Below are 17,691 nucleotides of genomic sequence, written 5' to 3'. Positions count from 1 at the left end.
TGGCCTCCTGCTCCCTGCTGTGGAGACACCCTTCTCCCATCCCTCATTCCCTACCACCCCATCTCTGACTGCCCTCCTCATCTGCTCAGCCTCTGGCTCTCCCCTCTGGGTGCTCATTTATATGAATCATCTTTTTACCTGGCTTGATCTTGGATGCCTGAGCCAAGCTGTCCCCAGCATGGATGCCCTCGTCACCCACCCTCGTTTTGCTGGCAGTTACCTGTTCCTTTCCGGCCTCCCATCTCTGCTCTGGACCACTTCTGCTCCTCGGCCTTGCCAGCTCAGATCCTTCCTTAGCTTCTCCCCACCTGAAGGCATTAGGACTGGCCAGCTCAGGAAGGGAAAGGAAGGGATATAGGAAGAGGAAGGGCCCACAAACATGTTTAAGTCAAAATCAAGGAAGGATGCAGCAGAGAACCTCATTTTCCTCTTAGAAAGGTGCACATGGCAAAAAGGCCAGAATAATAGAATTGAAATATTAGCACTGGTTGTCTCTGAATGATGGAAGTAAAAGAGATGCTGCATCTCCTGTTCAAGCTCTTCAGTAGAGTTTTTAATCGTCTGTTACTCTTTAAGTCCCAGTAAAACATCAGTGAAAATATTTTTATTTGGACTAAATCAGCTGGGAAATAAAGTAAACATTAAAAGATAAAATCCAAAGAAAGAGCAAATAAATAGGACTGTAAATGCGTTGTCTTACCCGTACTTCTATATTTTATATTCTAAGGCAGTTTCCTTCTTCCTCCTCTTCCTCTTCCTCCCTTCTACCTCCTCTTCCCCTTTCTCTTTTTCTTTCTCCTCTTCCTCCTCTTTGTTCTTCTCCTCCCCCCTTCCCCCCAGCAGTCCTCAAATGCAATGGGGAGAATGGCGGAGAATGTCACTGGAGGCCGTGCTGTTCCTCAGTGGCACTTAGAAAGGGGAAGCAAGGCTTTGGAGCCGCCGGCAGGTTCAGCGCCGTGCTTGCCTTCTGCACTCTGCCTTCTGCGGTGTGGCTGTGTGGTCAAGTCAGCTCTTGCATAGCAGGATAGCCGAGCTTTGGGGCTCTAGCCTAGTCAGTGAAACCAAATCAGTCCAATATATCTTTTATTCCTATTTATAAAATTTTATTTTCTACTATTTCCTATACCAGCCGAAAACTTATTTAACTGAAAATTTTGCTTTTTGAATGCTGTAAAGACATGTGGACTAGAAAGTCTAAAAAATAGTTACTGTCATAATCTATAATCATGATAGGTTTGGGTTAGGTTAGGCACACAATCCTAGCTTACCTCTGTGAGAAGGCTTGTTTTCTTCCTGGTCCCTTCCATCTGACATTACTAAGCTCTGGAAATGGTGCCCACTCTCCCTGCATCTGTCCCACCTGGCCTTCCCTTTCCATTTTCTTCTTCAGGGTCTTCTTTTAGCCCCTTCGACTTCCCTCTTGGGCCACTGCAGGAAGTTAATGTTCTCTCCTTCTGCCTTTCCTCATTTAAGTAAATCTATCAGAATGAGCTCCCCAAGTGCAGCTTTGTTGAATTCTCTCTACTGGTTTGAGCATACCAACAACAGTCTCCAGCCTTCAGTGGTGTCCCTTTGCCTAACAGACTAGGATGCCTCACAGTAGCTCCCATGACCCCGGTAACAGAGCCCTCCCCTCTGGCCTCTTTGTGGTCACTCCCTATAGGAGAGCAAACTGAACCACGTGGAGCTCCTACGAGTGCTCGATGTCTTGCTCGTATATAAATTACTGACCTTTTCTTCTCTAGTTTCCACATGGTCATCTCTCAGCATCCTTTGAATCACTTAGAAATTTTTGTTCAAATTCCTCCATAAAAGCCATCCTTGACCCTCATATCCAGATTTTTACTTCCCTTCATTTGAATACTTATACATACCTTCCTCCTGGTCTTTATTTCATTAAAACTTACATTCCCAGTTAGCAGATGAATGCTTATCTCCCCTGTTTGTTTTACTGTGGAGTACCTGTCAAAAAGACATTCTTTCATTGTATGTATATACCACAATTTGTTTATCCATTCATCAGTTGATGGTCACTTGTGTTGCTTCCATATTTTGGCAATTGTGAAAAATGCTGGTATGAACATTGGTGTGCAAATGTCTCCTCAAATCCCTGCCTTCAATTCTTTTGGGTATAGACCTAGTAGAAGGATTACTGGGCCATATGCTCTATGATTAACATCATAATCTGTAATCAGATACTTAGCTTTCTGAGGAATTGCCAAATTGTCTTCCATACCCCAACACTTGTGTTTGTTTGCTTTTTTTAATAGTAGGAATTTCTAGTAGATATGAAATGATATCTTCTTATGGTTTAGTGTGCATTTCCCTCATAGCTAATGATATTGAGCATCTTTTCGTGTGCTTTTTTAGTGGTTTATACATCTTTTTTGGAGAAATGCTGTTCAAGTCTTTTGCCCATATTTTAATTGGCTTGTCTTTTTGTTGAATTGTAGGATTTCTTTAAACTTTATCAGATATATGGTTTCCAAATATTTTCTCCCATTGATAGATTGTATTTTCAATTTTGTGCTAAAGTTCTTTGATGCACAAAAGTTTTTAATTTTGATGAGGTTCCATTTATCTTATTTTTGTTGCTTGTGCTAAGAAAACATTGCCTTACACAAGATCCTGAAGATGCTTCCCTACATTTTCTTCTAGAAGTTTTAAGTTTCATTTCTTCAATTTAGGTCTTTCAATTGATGAGTTAATTTTTGTATATGATGTGAGATAGAGGTTCTCCTTCATTCCTTCATTCTCTTGTATATGGATGTCCTAGTCTCCCAGAACCATTTATTGACAAGACTGTTCTTTGCAGCTAAGTATACTTAACAGTCTTGTCAAAAGTCAATTGGACGTAGATGCGAGGATCTGTTTCTGAACTCTCAATTTGGTCAATATATTTGTCCTTGTGCCAATACCACACTGCTTTGACCACTGTAGCTTTGTAATAAACTTTAAAGTCAAGAAATGTTAGTCCTACAACTTCATACTTCTTTTTCAAGGTGTTTTTGGCTATCCAGGGGCTCTTATCCTTCCAAATAAATTTGATATTTGGCTTTTCCATTTCTACATAGTAGGCTCTTGGAATTTTGATTGGGATTGAGTTGAATCTGTGAACCATTTTGGGTACAATTGACATCTCAATGATATTTAGACTTCCAATCCATTAGCATGAAATGTCCTTCCATTTAGATATTCTTTGATTTCTTTTAGCAGTTTATAGTTTTACATGTATAAGTCTTTTACATATTGGGTTAAATTTATGCCTAGATATTTGATTCTTTTATTTGCTATGTTAAGTGGATTTTTTTTCTTGATTTACTCCTCAGAGTGTGCTTTACTAGTTTATAAAAACATTGCTGGTTTTTTCCATGTTGATCTTGTACCCTGCTACTTTGCTGGGTATGTTTATTAGCTCTAGTAGCTTTGTTGTAGATTTTTTTGGAAATTTCTATATATAGGATTATGTCATCTGCAAATAGTGAAAGTTTTACTTCTTCCTTTCCAGTTTGGATTCCTTTTATTTCTTTTTCTTGTCTAAGTGCTCAAGTAAGTACTTCTAATACAGTGTTAAATAACAGTCATGATAGGGCATCCTTGTTTTGTTCCAGGTCTTAGAGGGAAGGCCTTTAGCATTTCACCATTAAGTATCATGTTAGCTATGGATTTTTTTATATATACCCTTTATCATGTTGAGGAAGTTTCCTTCTTTTCCTATCTTTCTAAGTGTTTTTATCAAGAAAGGATGGTAGATAATGTCAGATGCCTTTTCTGTATCAATCAAGATGACCAGGTGTTTTTTTTTTCTCTTTGCTTTGTTAATGTGGTATATTACATTAATTGGTTTTCTTAAGTTGAACCACCCTTGCATATCTGGGATAACCCCACTTGATCATGTTGTATAATTCTTTTAATGTACTGTTACATTCAATTTGCAAGTGTTTAATTGAGGGTTTTGCATTTATATTCATAAGAGAAATTGGTTCTTAATTTTCTTGTAGTATCTTTATCTGGCTTTGGTATTAGGATGATGTTGGCCTCATAGAATGCTTTAGGTAGTGTTCCCTCCAGTTTTTTTGGGAATAGTTTGAGCAGGATTGGTATTAATTATTTTTGGTTGTTTGTTAGAATTCACCTTTGAAATCATATGATCCTGTATTTCCTCTCTAATCTTTGTTATTTGTTCCTTCTGCTTGCGGTTAGTTTGGTGTCTTTTTCTGTATAGTTGATATTTTATAGTGTATCTGATCCCTTTCTCATTTTTGTTTCTGTGTATTTTTAAATAAATTTCTTTGTGGTTACTCTGGGGTTTGTATTACACAACTCTCTTAATTTCTTTGGCAGCTTATTGCAAATACCATGGGATAGTTTGTCCTGAACAATGAGAATTTATTAGCTTACAGTTTAGAGGGTGAGAAAATGTCAAAATCAAGGCATCATCAAAGTGGTGCTTTCTTCCCCAAGACTGGCTGCCAGGAATCCTTGGCTCTACTGCCACGTGGCATGGCACGTGGTGGCGTCTGCTGGTCTCTCCCTTCTCTTTCACCTCTTGTTGCTTTCAGCTTCTTTCTTCCATAGCTTTTTCTCTCTTTCTTTATTCCATTTATAATACACTCCAGTAATAGGATTAGGATCCATCCTGAATGATGTGGGTCGCACCTTTACTGAATTAGCCTCCTGAAGATGTCCTACTCAAAAAATGGGCCCCACAGCCACAGGAATGAATTAAATGTAAGAACATGCTTTTCTAGGGTACATACAGCTTCAAACCTCCACAACAACCCACACCACCTATACATCTATAAGCTACTAATTTGAAAAGATACCAACATAGCTTCAGTAACATAAACATTCTCTGCTTCCATATTCCTGTTTCTCCTCTTTATGTTTTGTTTTGTTTTTTTTTGTCCCACATTATCTCTTTATATTTTGCATGTCCATGATCAGGAACTATGCGTTTTTCTTATTCAACTGTATTCTGACTCTTACAGGAATTAATGAGGAGTTTTTTTTTTTAAATTTTAAAGATTTATTTATTTATTTCTCTCCCCTTCCCCCGTTGTCTGTTCTCTGTGTCTGTTTGCTGCGTCATCTTCTTTGTCCGCTTCTGTTGTTGTCAGTGGCACGGGAATCTGTGTTTCTTTTTGTTGCGTCATCTTGTGTCAGCTCTCCGTTTGGGCAGCGCCATTCTTAGGCAGGGTGCACTTTCTTTCGCGCTGGGTGGCTCTCCTTACAGGGCTCACTGCTTGTGCGTGGGGCTCTCCTACGCGGGGACACCTCTGCGTGGCACAGCACTCCTTGCGCACATCAGCACTGCACATGGGCCAGCTCCACACGGGTCAAGGAGACCCAGGGTTTGAACTGCGGACCTCCCATGTGGTAGATGGACACCCTAACAACTGGGTCAAGTCCACTTCCCTAATGAGGAGATTTGTATATTAAGAATAATGGGTTTGGCATTAACCCTTTTAATTACCCTAATGAAGCTCTTGATTTTTTTGTACTACTCCTGTTCACTCTCTCCTGTCTTTTCCTTCCAACCTGCAGAACTGCATTTAGTAATTCCTGTAGGGCAGGTCTTTTGTTGACATACTCTCTAAGTTTCTGTTTACCTGTGAATATTTTAAACTCTCTCATTTCGAAGGACAGTTTTTCCAGATAAAGAAATTTTGGCTGGCAGTGTTTCTCTTTCAGTACCTTAAGAACTGTGTACCACTGCCTTCTCATCTCCATATTTTCTGATGAGAAATTGGCACACAACCTTTTTTTTTGACAGCTTTATTTATTCATATATTTATTTATTTATAAACAAATCCACTTTATTGATACAAATTTCTAAAGCACATATCCATCTAATGTACATAATTAATATTTGGTATAATCACATAGTTGTGCTTTCATCACTTCAATCATTATTAGAGCATTTTCATTATTATAATAATATAATAATAAAAAACTCACCACCTCAATCTAAATGCTTCCCATGCTGTAATAGCTGCTATTCTGTTTTCACCTTTCTAATTTATTTGTATTTATATTTTGTAAAAAGTCTTACATATGCAATATCACCCATATTCTGTATTTCATCTGAGGGTTCACTATGTTAGACAGTCCCATGTTAAGTTTTTTTAGCTTTCCTCCTAGTAATATACATGACCTTAGACTTTCCCTTTCAACCACTGTCATACCCATATTGCTCTGCTAATTATAAACTCTGTGATGTGCTTTAATCATTTCTGTTTATTTCCAAAGATTTACCAAAATATCTTTTTTACCATTTCTGCACAGATTAATCCTCAGTTTTCCATTCTCTACCCTCATTCTGTTTTCTAGTGACCTGCATCTTAATTAACTCAGTGAATTTACACAATATTTTTAGTTCATAATAGTGCAGTCATATCGTATTTGTCCTTTAGTGTCTAGCTTGCTTCATCCAACATTTTGTCCTTTAGGTTCATTTATGTTGTCATATGCTTTACAACTTCATTTTTCTTACTGCTGCATAATATTCCATTTGTGCGTACACCACAACTTGTTTATCCATTCATCAGTTGATGGACACTTTGGTTGTTTCCATCTTTTGGCAATTGTGAATAATGCCACTATGAACATTGGTGTGCAGCTGTCTGTTCATGTCTCTGCTCTCAGTTCTTCTGGGTATATACCTAGCAATGGTATTGCCAGGTCCCATAGAAGTCTATATTCAACTTCCTTAGGAACTGCCAAACAGCCCTCCACAGTGGCTGCACCATTCAACATTTCAGCCAACAGTGAGTAAGTGTTTCTGTCTCTCTACATCCTCTCCAATACTTGCAGTTTTCTGACTTTTTAATAGTGGCCATTCTGATAGGTGTGAAATGGTATCTCACTGTAGTTTTGATTTACATTTCCTTAATCCTAGTAATTTTGAACATTTTTTTCATGCTTGTTTTTGCTGTTGGTATTTCTTCTTTGGACAATTGTCTTTTGCCCATTTTTTAATTGGATAATTTGTCTTTTTATTGTTGAGTTGTATCTCTTTATATATATCATGGATATTAAACACTTCAGATATGTAATTTCCAAATATTTTCTCCCATTGAGATGACTGACTTTTCACCCTTTTGACAAAGTCCTTTGAGGTGCAAATATGTTTATTTTTGAGGAGGTCCCATTTATCTATATTTTCTTTTGTTGCTTGTTTTTTGAATTATGGTTTACGAAACTACTGCCTGCCATAACATCTTGAAGATGTTTCCCTACATTTTCTTCTGGGAGTTTTATGGTTGTTGCTTTCATATTCAGGCCCTAGGTCCATTTTGAGATAATTTTTATGTAAGGTGGGTGATAGGAGTCCTCTTTCTTTCTTTTGGATATGGCTCTCCACTTCTCCCAGCACCATTTATTGAATAGACTGTTCTGGCCCAGCTGGGAGGGCTTGACTACCTTGTCAGAATCACTTGACTGTAGATGTGAGGGTCTGTTTCTGAGTTCTTGATTCAGTTTTATTGGTCAATCTGTCTGTCTTTATGCCAGTGCCATGCTGTTTTTACCATTGTAGTAAGAGGATTTTGAATTGCGGATTTATTATGTGTGCATCATGTTAAGGTTTCCTGATAAAGCTTCATTAACTTTTAATATTGAAGCCATGATTGATTGCTGACTTATCACGTGCATGTCATTTTGGGTTTTCTGATGAAATTTCCAAAGATTTAAAAAACTGAGGTGCTTTTGAATGATTTTATCAGCTGTAGTTACTGATATTTACCTCCATTGCTACAGATTCAATTTAGATAGAATTCTAAATTAATAAAAAGATGCACAGTCTTAATTTATAATGAATGGACATTCCCAGGCAAAGTCATTACATGCAGGGGCCCTAACTGGAATGCAGGGTATAAACACCTCTACTCAGTTGCTATCTTTAACAAGAAAAATTAACGCTGGTTGTGGGAGCAAGTAAGGATAGGACTCTTACAATAAATTGTGAAAATGATTGCTTACCGAGATATGAGGAATGTGCATGTTAAAGCTGTGTGAATATTTAACTGCACTTGGTCAGTTGCTGTTTGTCAGTTTATGCATTCACGTGTAATACAATAGTACATGGTAGACTGACTGGGAAAAAGCACCTAAGAATGGCTCCCATATTATTTCACCTAAAAAAGATTTTTGTTCCATGTGATTCATAATCTTCAAATGATTTGGGGGGATTAATGTGAAATACTTTGTTGGCAACATAGTGTTTTCCAAATGGAAATTCTGTAAAATATCTTTTATAAGTGATTTGAGTAATGAACATAAATCTTTAAGCCAATTGTTCCAAAATTTTTTGAACATGTAGTAATAGTAACTCTTTGAGAAGAGAAAATCAGCCTCTATTAAACATACCTCTTTTAATCTGTGTAGGTTGCTGGAATTGATTGTATAAAGAGTTTGATAATATATATAATTTTGTAATTTCAGTTTTAAAAACTCCATTGTGATTTTAAAAATTAAACCTTAATAAGTTACAAGATGGGACACTATCTTACACAATTATTTATTCATTTATTAATTCAACTGATATATAATGGTTCTTTATCTGAAAGGCATTTTGGCATTTTTCTAGTTTGGAGAAATGCAATGTCCTGCCCTCAGTGGATTTTCATTATATTGGAAGTATATATAACATGCAGAAATAGCAAAGCACAATAAAACAAAGGGCTTTATCTATTATAGAGTGCTAGAGCATGGCACAGTGCATGTAGACTGCAGGTACCCAGTGAATATTTATTGAGTGGATAAAATAAATGGACAAGTATCCCTCTCTTGGCATTGACTGCATAATATCCCAACATGTGGCTATACCCTAAGTAACTTAACCCTATTGTTGGATACTTCGGTTGTTTCTAATCACTTTGCATACAAGGGAGAATATCTATGGGGTAAACACCTAGGAGTAAAATTTCTGGGTTATTTTAATTTTGACTGATACTACCCTCTGTGGAGATTGTTTATTTTATCCCTCTCTAGCAAGGTGGGAATGTAGTTTTCTCCTTGATAATATAGGATGTTATCAAACTCTGGGATCTTTGCAAATTTTGTAAGTAAAATAAATGTTATAGTTTTAACATACTTTTTCTCTGTTTATGAGTGAGGAAGGAAACCTTTCCCTATGATGTAATCATTGGTAATTCCTTTTCTCTGAACTCTCCCTGTGTTTTGCTTATTTTTTCTAATGAGTTATTTTAATAATTTGTATAACCGTTTATGTATTAAGGCAATGATCTCTTTGCCTCTAAGTCACAAATATTTTTTTCTCAATTTGTCATTTGACTAATTTTTTTTGGCATGCAGGAACTTTCTACTTTCTTTTATTGATTTTTAAGTTTTCTTTTATCTTTAGAATCACCTTGGTCAATTTGATATTGTTGTTTTAAGATTGGTTTGTCATTCTGTTGTTTATATTTTTGATGTTGCTGTTTAAATTTTTGAGCTATCTAGACTACATTTAATTGTAAGGTATAAGGTATGGAATCAACTTAATTTTTTCCAGGTATCTAGTTAGGTGTGCCAATATAACCTCTTGAATAAACCGTAAAAATCATATTCTTTCTTGTATTTGTAGAATCATTGAGCTTCCACCCACTATAGTTTGAGTTCCTACTAGGAGAGATGCATTTAATTTTATGTTTTTCCCATGTCGTTGCTTCACTACACATTCTTTCTGTGTACCCTGACGTGATACAGAAAAAGCATCCCTCTCTGCCATTCCATTCCCAGCGTCCTTTGGCACCAAATGCCCTTATCCATATGGGCCTGTACACTGGGTTTGACAGCATCCCAGGTTCTCAGTTAATGCTTAACTTTCTGTTGCCTTGTTCCCTCCCTGTTAGTTTATCTACCTAAGCACTTTTTCTCATGGCATCTATCACTGCAGTATGTGTGCTCTCAGATATTTTGGCGTGGCAGATATCTAATTTCATCTAATTGAAAATTTTCACATCATACGGAAAATGTAATGAATAATAAATAGAAATAGGCTTTGATGACTTCTTAAAATCACTGCAAAGACTTACCATATCCCGAGAACTAAGTTAGTCAACATACCTGTGAATAAGTTTAGTTTGTCTTAGAGACCCCTCTCTCTCTTTAGGCAGAGCTCTGTAAAAGAGAAATGCATTGATAATAAGCCCTCCTCTCTGCTATCAGTTTTTAAAAGTCAATATACTTACTCTGACACATACCCTAACAAGTAGTATCACAAGTGCATGCTAACTTAGAAGTGAGATGGAAACATTTAAAACATTTTAAACTCTAATGTGACCCTTTTCATAAAGGCGCACACTTGGAGTTAAGGCCCGAAGAACAGCAGGTTGTAGGAAGTTCGTTAGCTCTTTGATACGGGGATAAAGAGGGCTCAGGAATAACTGCTAATCCCAACAATACATTTTAGTTCACATTTCCATTTACTGTTTTTACTGGAAATTTTTCTAGGTTAATAAAAATAAGGTAAGTTGAGATCATAGTATTGTTTCATTTGAAAAACAATATTCTAGTTATTAATGTTCTGGTGAGATTATGAATTAATTCTTTTCACATCTTTGTCACAACTTTCTTTTCCACTTTAATTTTTAAACAATTTGCGGGAAGCTAAATTAGCATTGTCAATTTCGCTTTCAAATTAATACAATATTTTGACAGTACAGAGACTGTGTTTTGGAAAGTCGTGTCTTTAAAGGTATTCATATTTTTACAGTTGCTTGAAACAGACCTTCATCATTATCCATACTGCCTACTTATTTTAACTCAAGTTCTCCTTTCCCCAATTACATAGTTAATTTTCTTTCATTGCCTAGAAATTGTGATTTAGCCCCTGGCTACTGAGTTTCCCTTTAAGTATGAGAAAGTAGGATATTTTACCCAGCTAATTTATATTATGCCATTTGTGCGGAGACAGGAGCTAGATAGTACTAATTAAAGTAATACAGTGTTGGAAAACAAAAATCAAAAACCTTTCAGCAAAGTTCGGAACAGGAGAGGCTCCCAGCCCTGGCTTGGCCTCAGTTTCTGGCCTTGGAGAATAGGATGTGGACGCTGCTTGCGGGTGTACCTGTGGGTGGGGGAGATTTTTGTGACCTCACTAATGTGTGGTCTCACTGATATGAACTAAGTGCGACGAGTACACTTACGGAGTTAATACAGTGGAGAATAGGAGACAGGATGTGGGTTGGGAAGGGGAGCTGACGATGTGTGTAGAAGGTTTACTGAGGCTGATTGAAAATACGTGGAAACGGATAGAGTTGATGGTAACACATTACAGAGAGTAGAACTAACCTGTGATTTATAAATATGATTGTGGCAGAAAGGGAGGCTAATGTTAAGTGAAAGAGGATAATGTAGGACTGTATAATATAGTGATTTCGGTGGTAGATGGGGGTTGTGGTTAGTAATATAAATACAAGAATGTTCCTCTCTTACAGGGCTTCTTAACCTTTTTTGTTCCACGGACCCTTTTGCCAGTCAGGGGAATACCACTGACCCTTTACTAAGTCCACACTGTATTGTGTATTGTTTAATAAATATATCACACCCACACCAACATGTCCCCACAAGAATAATGGTTTTTTGAATTTAATTCAAGCTCACAGACCCCCGGTTAAGAACCCCTGCTCTATTACAGGGTGTTAGGAATATAGTGATAGATGGGATAATACAACTAATGTAACATATAGACTAGAGTTAACAGTAATATTGTAATATTTCTATAGCAAAGGCTAAAGATAAATGATAAAGATAATAAAGAAAATGGGCTTTAGGTTAATGAGATACAAATATGATCAAGCATTTTTTTTCTCATTTACTCCATTAGCAGGGAGACCTTGGTCATGCCATTTAACCAATCTGTGCTCATTTAGTCATCTTTCATAACACTGGAGAAGCAATTGAATTTGTTCTTAGGATTCAATATAATAAATGTGCCTGGACAGGATTTTTCAAAAAGTAATGCTTCTACAATTTTTTACGCTGCCTTTTGTCTGTTATTTTTTGAAGTTGAAATCAAGTTAAATTCTTCTGGTGGTTATCATTACAACTTGAAGTAAAATCTTTATATCTCTATTTCTTGATTTATCAGCCCTAAATAATGTCTGTGTGCTCTGTGCTATGAAAAAATAAGGAAATTAATGTATTTCCTTCATTTCTATATCTTCCACTGTCTTCCAATTATTGCTTGATAGGTTATGGTTTTTATATTGCTATGGCTTGTGATACTTATATTCTATTATGAAATATAATTAAGGTTTTTCCGATAGGTTGATAAAAATTGAAAATCAATTTCAGAGCTTATATTATCTATGTAAATATGTTTCACTGCTAACCCTTTATAGACCCTATGATGTAAAAACTTTCCTAATTGAAAGAAAATCTTCCAATCATTAATATTCTTTAATTTGTTTCTAGTTTTATTCTCTTTTTCAGATGTATACTCAGTTGCCATGGTTCCTTTAATTAATGTCAACATTTTCTTGGACTCCTTTCTCTCTCTTTCTCTCCCTTTCTCTTTTTAAGGAGGTACTGGATATTAAACCTGGAACCTTGTATATGCAAAGCAGGTGCTCAACCACTGAGTTACACCTATCACTCCTCTTATTTTTTTTTGCAGTAGTTTTTTTCATAAGGAGTTCAGGGAAATTTTTCTGAGCCTATAAATATTCTGGAAAGTTTTAGTTCTGTAAACACATTTGATTTGTAGTTTATATGGGTATAAACTTGTAGTTTAAATGTTTTTTTGTCTCAGAATTTTAAAGTTAGTATCCTGCTATCTTCTAGCATCCCATGTTCATGACAAGTCTGGTGTCAGTCTGATTCTCTGTGGAAATGCTGTTTCCTTTCTCTGGAAGTTCTTGCAGTTTTCTCTTTGTTGGTATTTTAACTTTTTTTTGAGACTTTGGCTTAATATGCTTATTTAATCCTGTTTAATATATACTGGGCCCTTCCAGTCTGAAGACTTAGAGCTTTCTTCAACTTTAGGAAATTTTCTTATATTATTTCTTTTTTAAAAAGTAATTTATTAAGGAAGATGTAGGTTTTACAGAAAAATCATGCAGAAAATACAGAGTGCCCATATACTGTCCTTCCCTCCTCCCCCTAGTTTTCTCTTGTTAACAGTTTGTTTTAGTGCGGTATCTTCGTTACAATTGATGAAAAAATAAAATTATAATCATGCTATAAACTATAGTCCAAATTTATGCTAGGGTTCAGTGAGTTGTATAGCCCTATGGATTTAAATTTTTTAAAAATTCTGGTAACACATTTACAAACCTAAAATTTCCCCTTTTAACCACATTCAAATATATAATACAGTGGTATTAATTATATTCACAATATTGTGCTATCATCACCATCATCCACTATCAAAACTTTTGCATCATCCCAAATAGAAACTTTACCAATTAAGCACTAACTCCCCATTCCTTACCCATACTGTAGCCACCAGCAACCTCTATTCTAGTTTCTGACTCTGAATTTTCTTCTTATAATTATTTCATATCAGTGAGATCATACAATATTTGTCCTTTTGGTCTGGCTTATTTCACTCTACATGATACATTCAGGGTTCATCCATGTGATTGCATATATGAGAATGTCATTCATTTTTATGGCTGAAAAATATTCAGCTGTGTGTATATGTCATATTTTTGTTTATTGATAGACACTTATGTTGCTTCCTTTTGGCAATTGTGCGTAATGCTGCTATGAATATTGCTGTGCAAATATCTCTTCGAGCTCTTGCTTTCAGTTCTTTTGAGTATATATCTAGAAGTCAGATTGCCAGGTCATATGGTAATTCTATATTTAACTCTCTGAGAAACCCTCAAACTGTTTTCCACAGTGGCTATACCATTTTACATTTCCACCAACAATGAATGAGTGTTCCTAGTTCTCCATATTCTCTCCAGACTTGTTATTTTCTGTTTGTTGTTGTTGTTAATAATAGTTATTCTAGTGGGGTTTGTTGTGGTTTTGATTTGCATTTCCCTAGTAGATAATTTTGTTGAGCATCTTTTCATGTGCTTATTGGCCATTTTTATATCTTCTTTGGAGATATGTCTCTTCAAGTCTTTTTCCCATTTTTAAATTGGATTGTTCGTCTTTTTGTTCAGTTGTTGGATTAAAAAAAGAATATTCTGGATATTAAACCCTTATCAGATGTGTGGTTTCCAAATATTTTCTGTCATTTAGTAGATTGGTCTTTTACTTTCACAGTGAAGTTCTTTTGATGCACAATCTATTATATCTTACTCATTTCTTACCTCTAGTTTCTCTGCTCTTTCTTTCTGGATTTTTTTTTTATTGTATATTCGACTTCCTGGATTGACCTTCTTATTTCATAATATCTTTGTTTTATTTTCCATTCTGATCTTTTATGCTTTATGTTCTAGAATATTCTCTAACTTCTTTTCCAGGTCAACAACTTGGTCTTTGTTCCTACCCTTTTCTGTTTTAGCCAAGGTTTGCAATCATATTTTAATCTCAAGATTTCTTTCCTTTTTCCTGAGTTTTTTTTTCTTTTTGTTTTATGCATTATCTACTCAAATATCTTCGAGGACAATAATTAGAATTATTTGGGTGTTTGTTCTTCTTGACTCACCTTTGTTTTCACTGACGTCAGTTGTTCTTACTGCTGCTCGTTTTCCATGAGACCTTGCTGCTGTGTTCACACCTCTGAAGGTCTGTAATGACCGGCGTGACGTTCCTCTAGAATTCCCAGGGTCTATTTTTCCACTAACGTTCATCTGTGAAGGACAGGGCTGACCCTGGGTATTGGGTGCGGTGCTGACCAAATGATATGCAGACTTTCCTTTCTGTGTGTGCGTGTGCGTGCACATGTGTGTGTGAGAAACAGTGATAGGCAAGGAATTACCAATGGGTGTTAAAATCAGAAGGGCTTTGCTCAGGAGTTGGACCCTCCTTGCTGGGGCTGCTTCTCCTCTCTGAGCCCAAACCACCTCAGCTGATGAGGATCTTTGGGATTGCTTGAAGCTCTTCTCTACTTCTCTGCCAAGTCCTCAATACCTTCAGGTGGCAAACTCTCCAGGCAGGTATTCTTTTGTGAGAGAACATTTCCCCAACTTTATCCTCTTGACTAAAAATATCGCTGCCAGCTGCTGTTTATGCTAGTCAGAGGAAGGAGGACTTTAACTTCTTAGCTTCTCAGAAGCTATTTAATGAGTTGCCCAAGTGGTTTTCCTACACCCCACTGCCGTGCCTCGTTGATGGTCTATGGGCTTGGGAAAATCTGTTGTGTCTCTAATGTCTTTTGGGGCAGTTTCTTCTGTTCCTTCTCTGATGGAGTAACCCTATCTTTATTCTGTCTTTCAAACATGACTCGACATGCTTCTTTTGCTTAAGGCAGGCATTCTCATGTTTCTGTATTGTTATCTCAGTTTGTTAAGTTATAAATTTTGGTGGATTTTGGAAGGAAGGATATGGACTCTGTGCTATCCCCCACTGAAGATGTTTAAATGCTTCAATTTTTATTTCTCCTCTCATTTTTTTTTTTACCACATGCAATTCCATATGCACATACACACTAATTACATTAATGAATGGAGAAGCAGAATTTTATCATGTGTTTTCTGTCTACATTCTTATTTTCTTTGGCATGTGGTAGGTTTTAATTTGCATGGTTGTTAGACAGTGTGTTTCTATATTGATGTTGTGTGAAAGGCAGTTCTACCATTAATCATCATGAAATCAAATAAGTTCTTGGATGTGTAATGAGCCTATTTTATTAACTGATAATGAAAATTGAAATAAATTCAGAATAAAAGCTTTTGGAGTTATACAAAACAATTTAACGGCAGAGTTTAAAGATTTGCTATTTTTTCTCATTATTACTTGTTCTCTGTAAGATTGTTTTATTAACGTGTTAGAAGCTTTAGTCAAATTCAGAGGAGATGTTTTAAGTCTTTCTTTTTATTTTCAGCAAAGAATCGTGGAATCGCCATTCCGGTGGATTTGGACGGCCAAGTCAATACTCTCTTCATGAAGAGCCATTCAAACATGGTGCAGCGAGCAGCCATGGGCTGGAGACTGTCGGCGCGCTCTGGACCGCGCTTTAAGGAAGCTCTGGGAGGGCCTGCTTGGGATTACAGAAATATAATTGAAAAGTTACAGGTACAATGACAGCATGAAATGGCATTAGCATTTTCTAAATTACAACTTTAAAAATACACAGTCACATGAACAAAAAAATGGTTAAAATATACCAAATTCTGCTTAGGGACCAGGCTCTACTTTGGACTTCCTCGTCACCTCTAGCCCCCTGTAAAATCATAGGCCTCCAGGTAAAGTTGTATGTGTTTTTTAATGAGTTCCTATTATGTAATGAGTTTTGATTGTATGGGTAGTGTGTGGTAGGTCTAAGATAAAAATAATAATCATACTACAAATAATAAAACCTAGTATATTACCATAACAATTCATAACTTTGTAATAAATTAAATTTTCATCGCTGCGCTTCAGCTCCCCTCTCAGTATTCCCTTTTACTCTCCTTCTGCTTTGACTAGGATGGTCCAAGCACTGTTACTGTCAAGTTCCTTGGGTAGGATCCCTCCCATGCTTTTGGCCTGGATCTCCTGGACGTTGAGTGCTAGTCAGAAAATGGGGACATTGTTGCTTCCCTCATGGAGGGAATTGAGGTATAGTTTGAGGAAACCTTTTGACTTGGAGAGTGGTCAAGACATGAACTGGGAAAGTACTAAATATTATTAGAGACCACATGCTGATTAATTGGCTGAGTTTCAGAGTTTAATAGGCGAGGGTTATATGATTAAAAAAAGAAGTTTGATTTAGATAGCATGGGAAATGCAAAGGTTATGAGCCATTAAAAATTTGGGTGAAAATGTCATTATAAGTGATTAAACAGTTGTTGGTTTGCTGGATAGGATTTTCAGGAAGAGACTGGAGAGGGACAGATTTGTTGGGAGTTACTAAAGATCTAAAGCAGGTGGTGGTATGAAGAAGTGAAACAGGTGCTGGCAGACAGTGATGATGCAGTGCCAACAAGCCTGGTAGCTCTTGGATGGAGGTGGAAAGAGGTATGAGAGGAGTGTAAGATGGCCTGACAGTTGGAAGCTAGGTGATAATAATAAGACTGCTCTAAGTGGAAAGAAGACAGGTGGAGAGGGCACGGCATGAGGGCTATGGTAATTGAAAACAGGCTGTATTGGGTCAGAAAGGTGCCATCCAGATACCCTATGGGCTACTGAATATAGGAGATAAAATTTATATTTGAGGATATAGAGCAAGGATAGTTGATGGTATTGCTAAGAGAGAGACTATAGCAACAAGAAAAAAAACACCTTTTGAGAGGCCAGGAGCCGGCAGAATGGCCAAATAAGGGGGGAAATAAGCAGGCTCTGAGGGGAGGGGTGTCACATTCATGAGTAGAACATTTCAATGTGTGTGGTAGAGAGTAGTGTCAACTAGCATAATTAAACTTCTTTGAGCACAGTGATCAGCAGCTCATTCATCAAACAAATATTTATTTGGTGCACAGTCTACACCAGCCACTGTGATAAGTGCTGGAGAGAGAGCTATGAACAAGATGGGTGAACTCTGTGCTCTTATGGAACTTACTGTCTAACTCACTAAATACGTGAGACAACTTTAGATAATTAAAACTGCTATAAATAAAGTAAAGCAAGGGAAAATGGTGGAGA

At 36.6% G+C, this 17,691-nt stretch overlaps 1 protein-coding gene across 3 annotated transcripts in view; it reads left to right on the top strand.

Moving 5' to 3' along the window:
• The window catches only part of ITPR2 (inositol 1,4,5-trisphosphate receptor type 2), a 480,765-nt gene that overhangs the window by 241,195 nt on the left and 221,879 nt on the right, over window positions 1–17,691 (top strand). For all 3 annotated transcript variants that reach the window (XM_058282925.2, XM_058282926.2, XM_058282929.2), the window contains exon 35: window positions 15,953–16,143. In XM_058282925.2, coding sequence (XP_058138908.1) covers window positions 15,953–16,143 — 191 coding nt within the window. The remainder of the gene's footprint in view (window positions 1–15,952; window positions 16,144–17,691) is intronic.

Source organism: Dasypus novemcinctus, chromosome 20 (assembly GCF_030445035.2).
Source record: "Dasypus novemcinctus isolate mDasNov1 chromosome 20, mDasNov1.1.hap2, whole genome shotgun sequence".
NCBI lineage: Eukaryota > Metazoa > Chordata > Mammalia > Cingulata > Dasypodidae > Dasypus > Dasypus novemcinctus.
The sequence above is the reverse complement of the archived record's forward strand: the minus strand, read 5'-3'. Positions and strand labels throughout refer to the sequence as shown.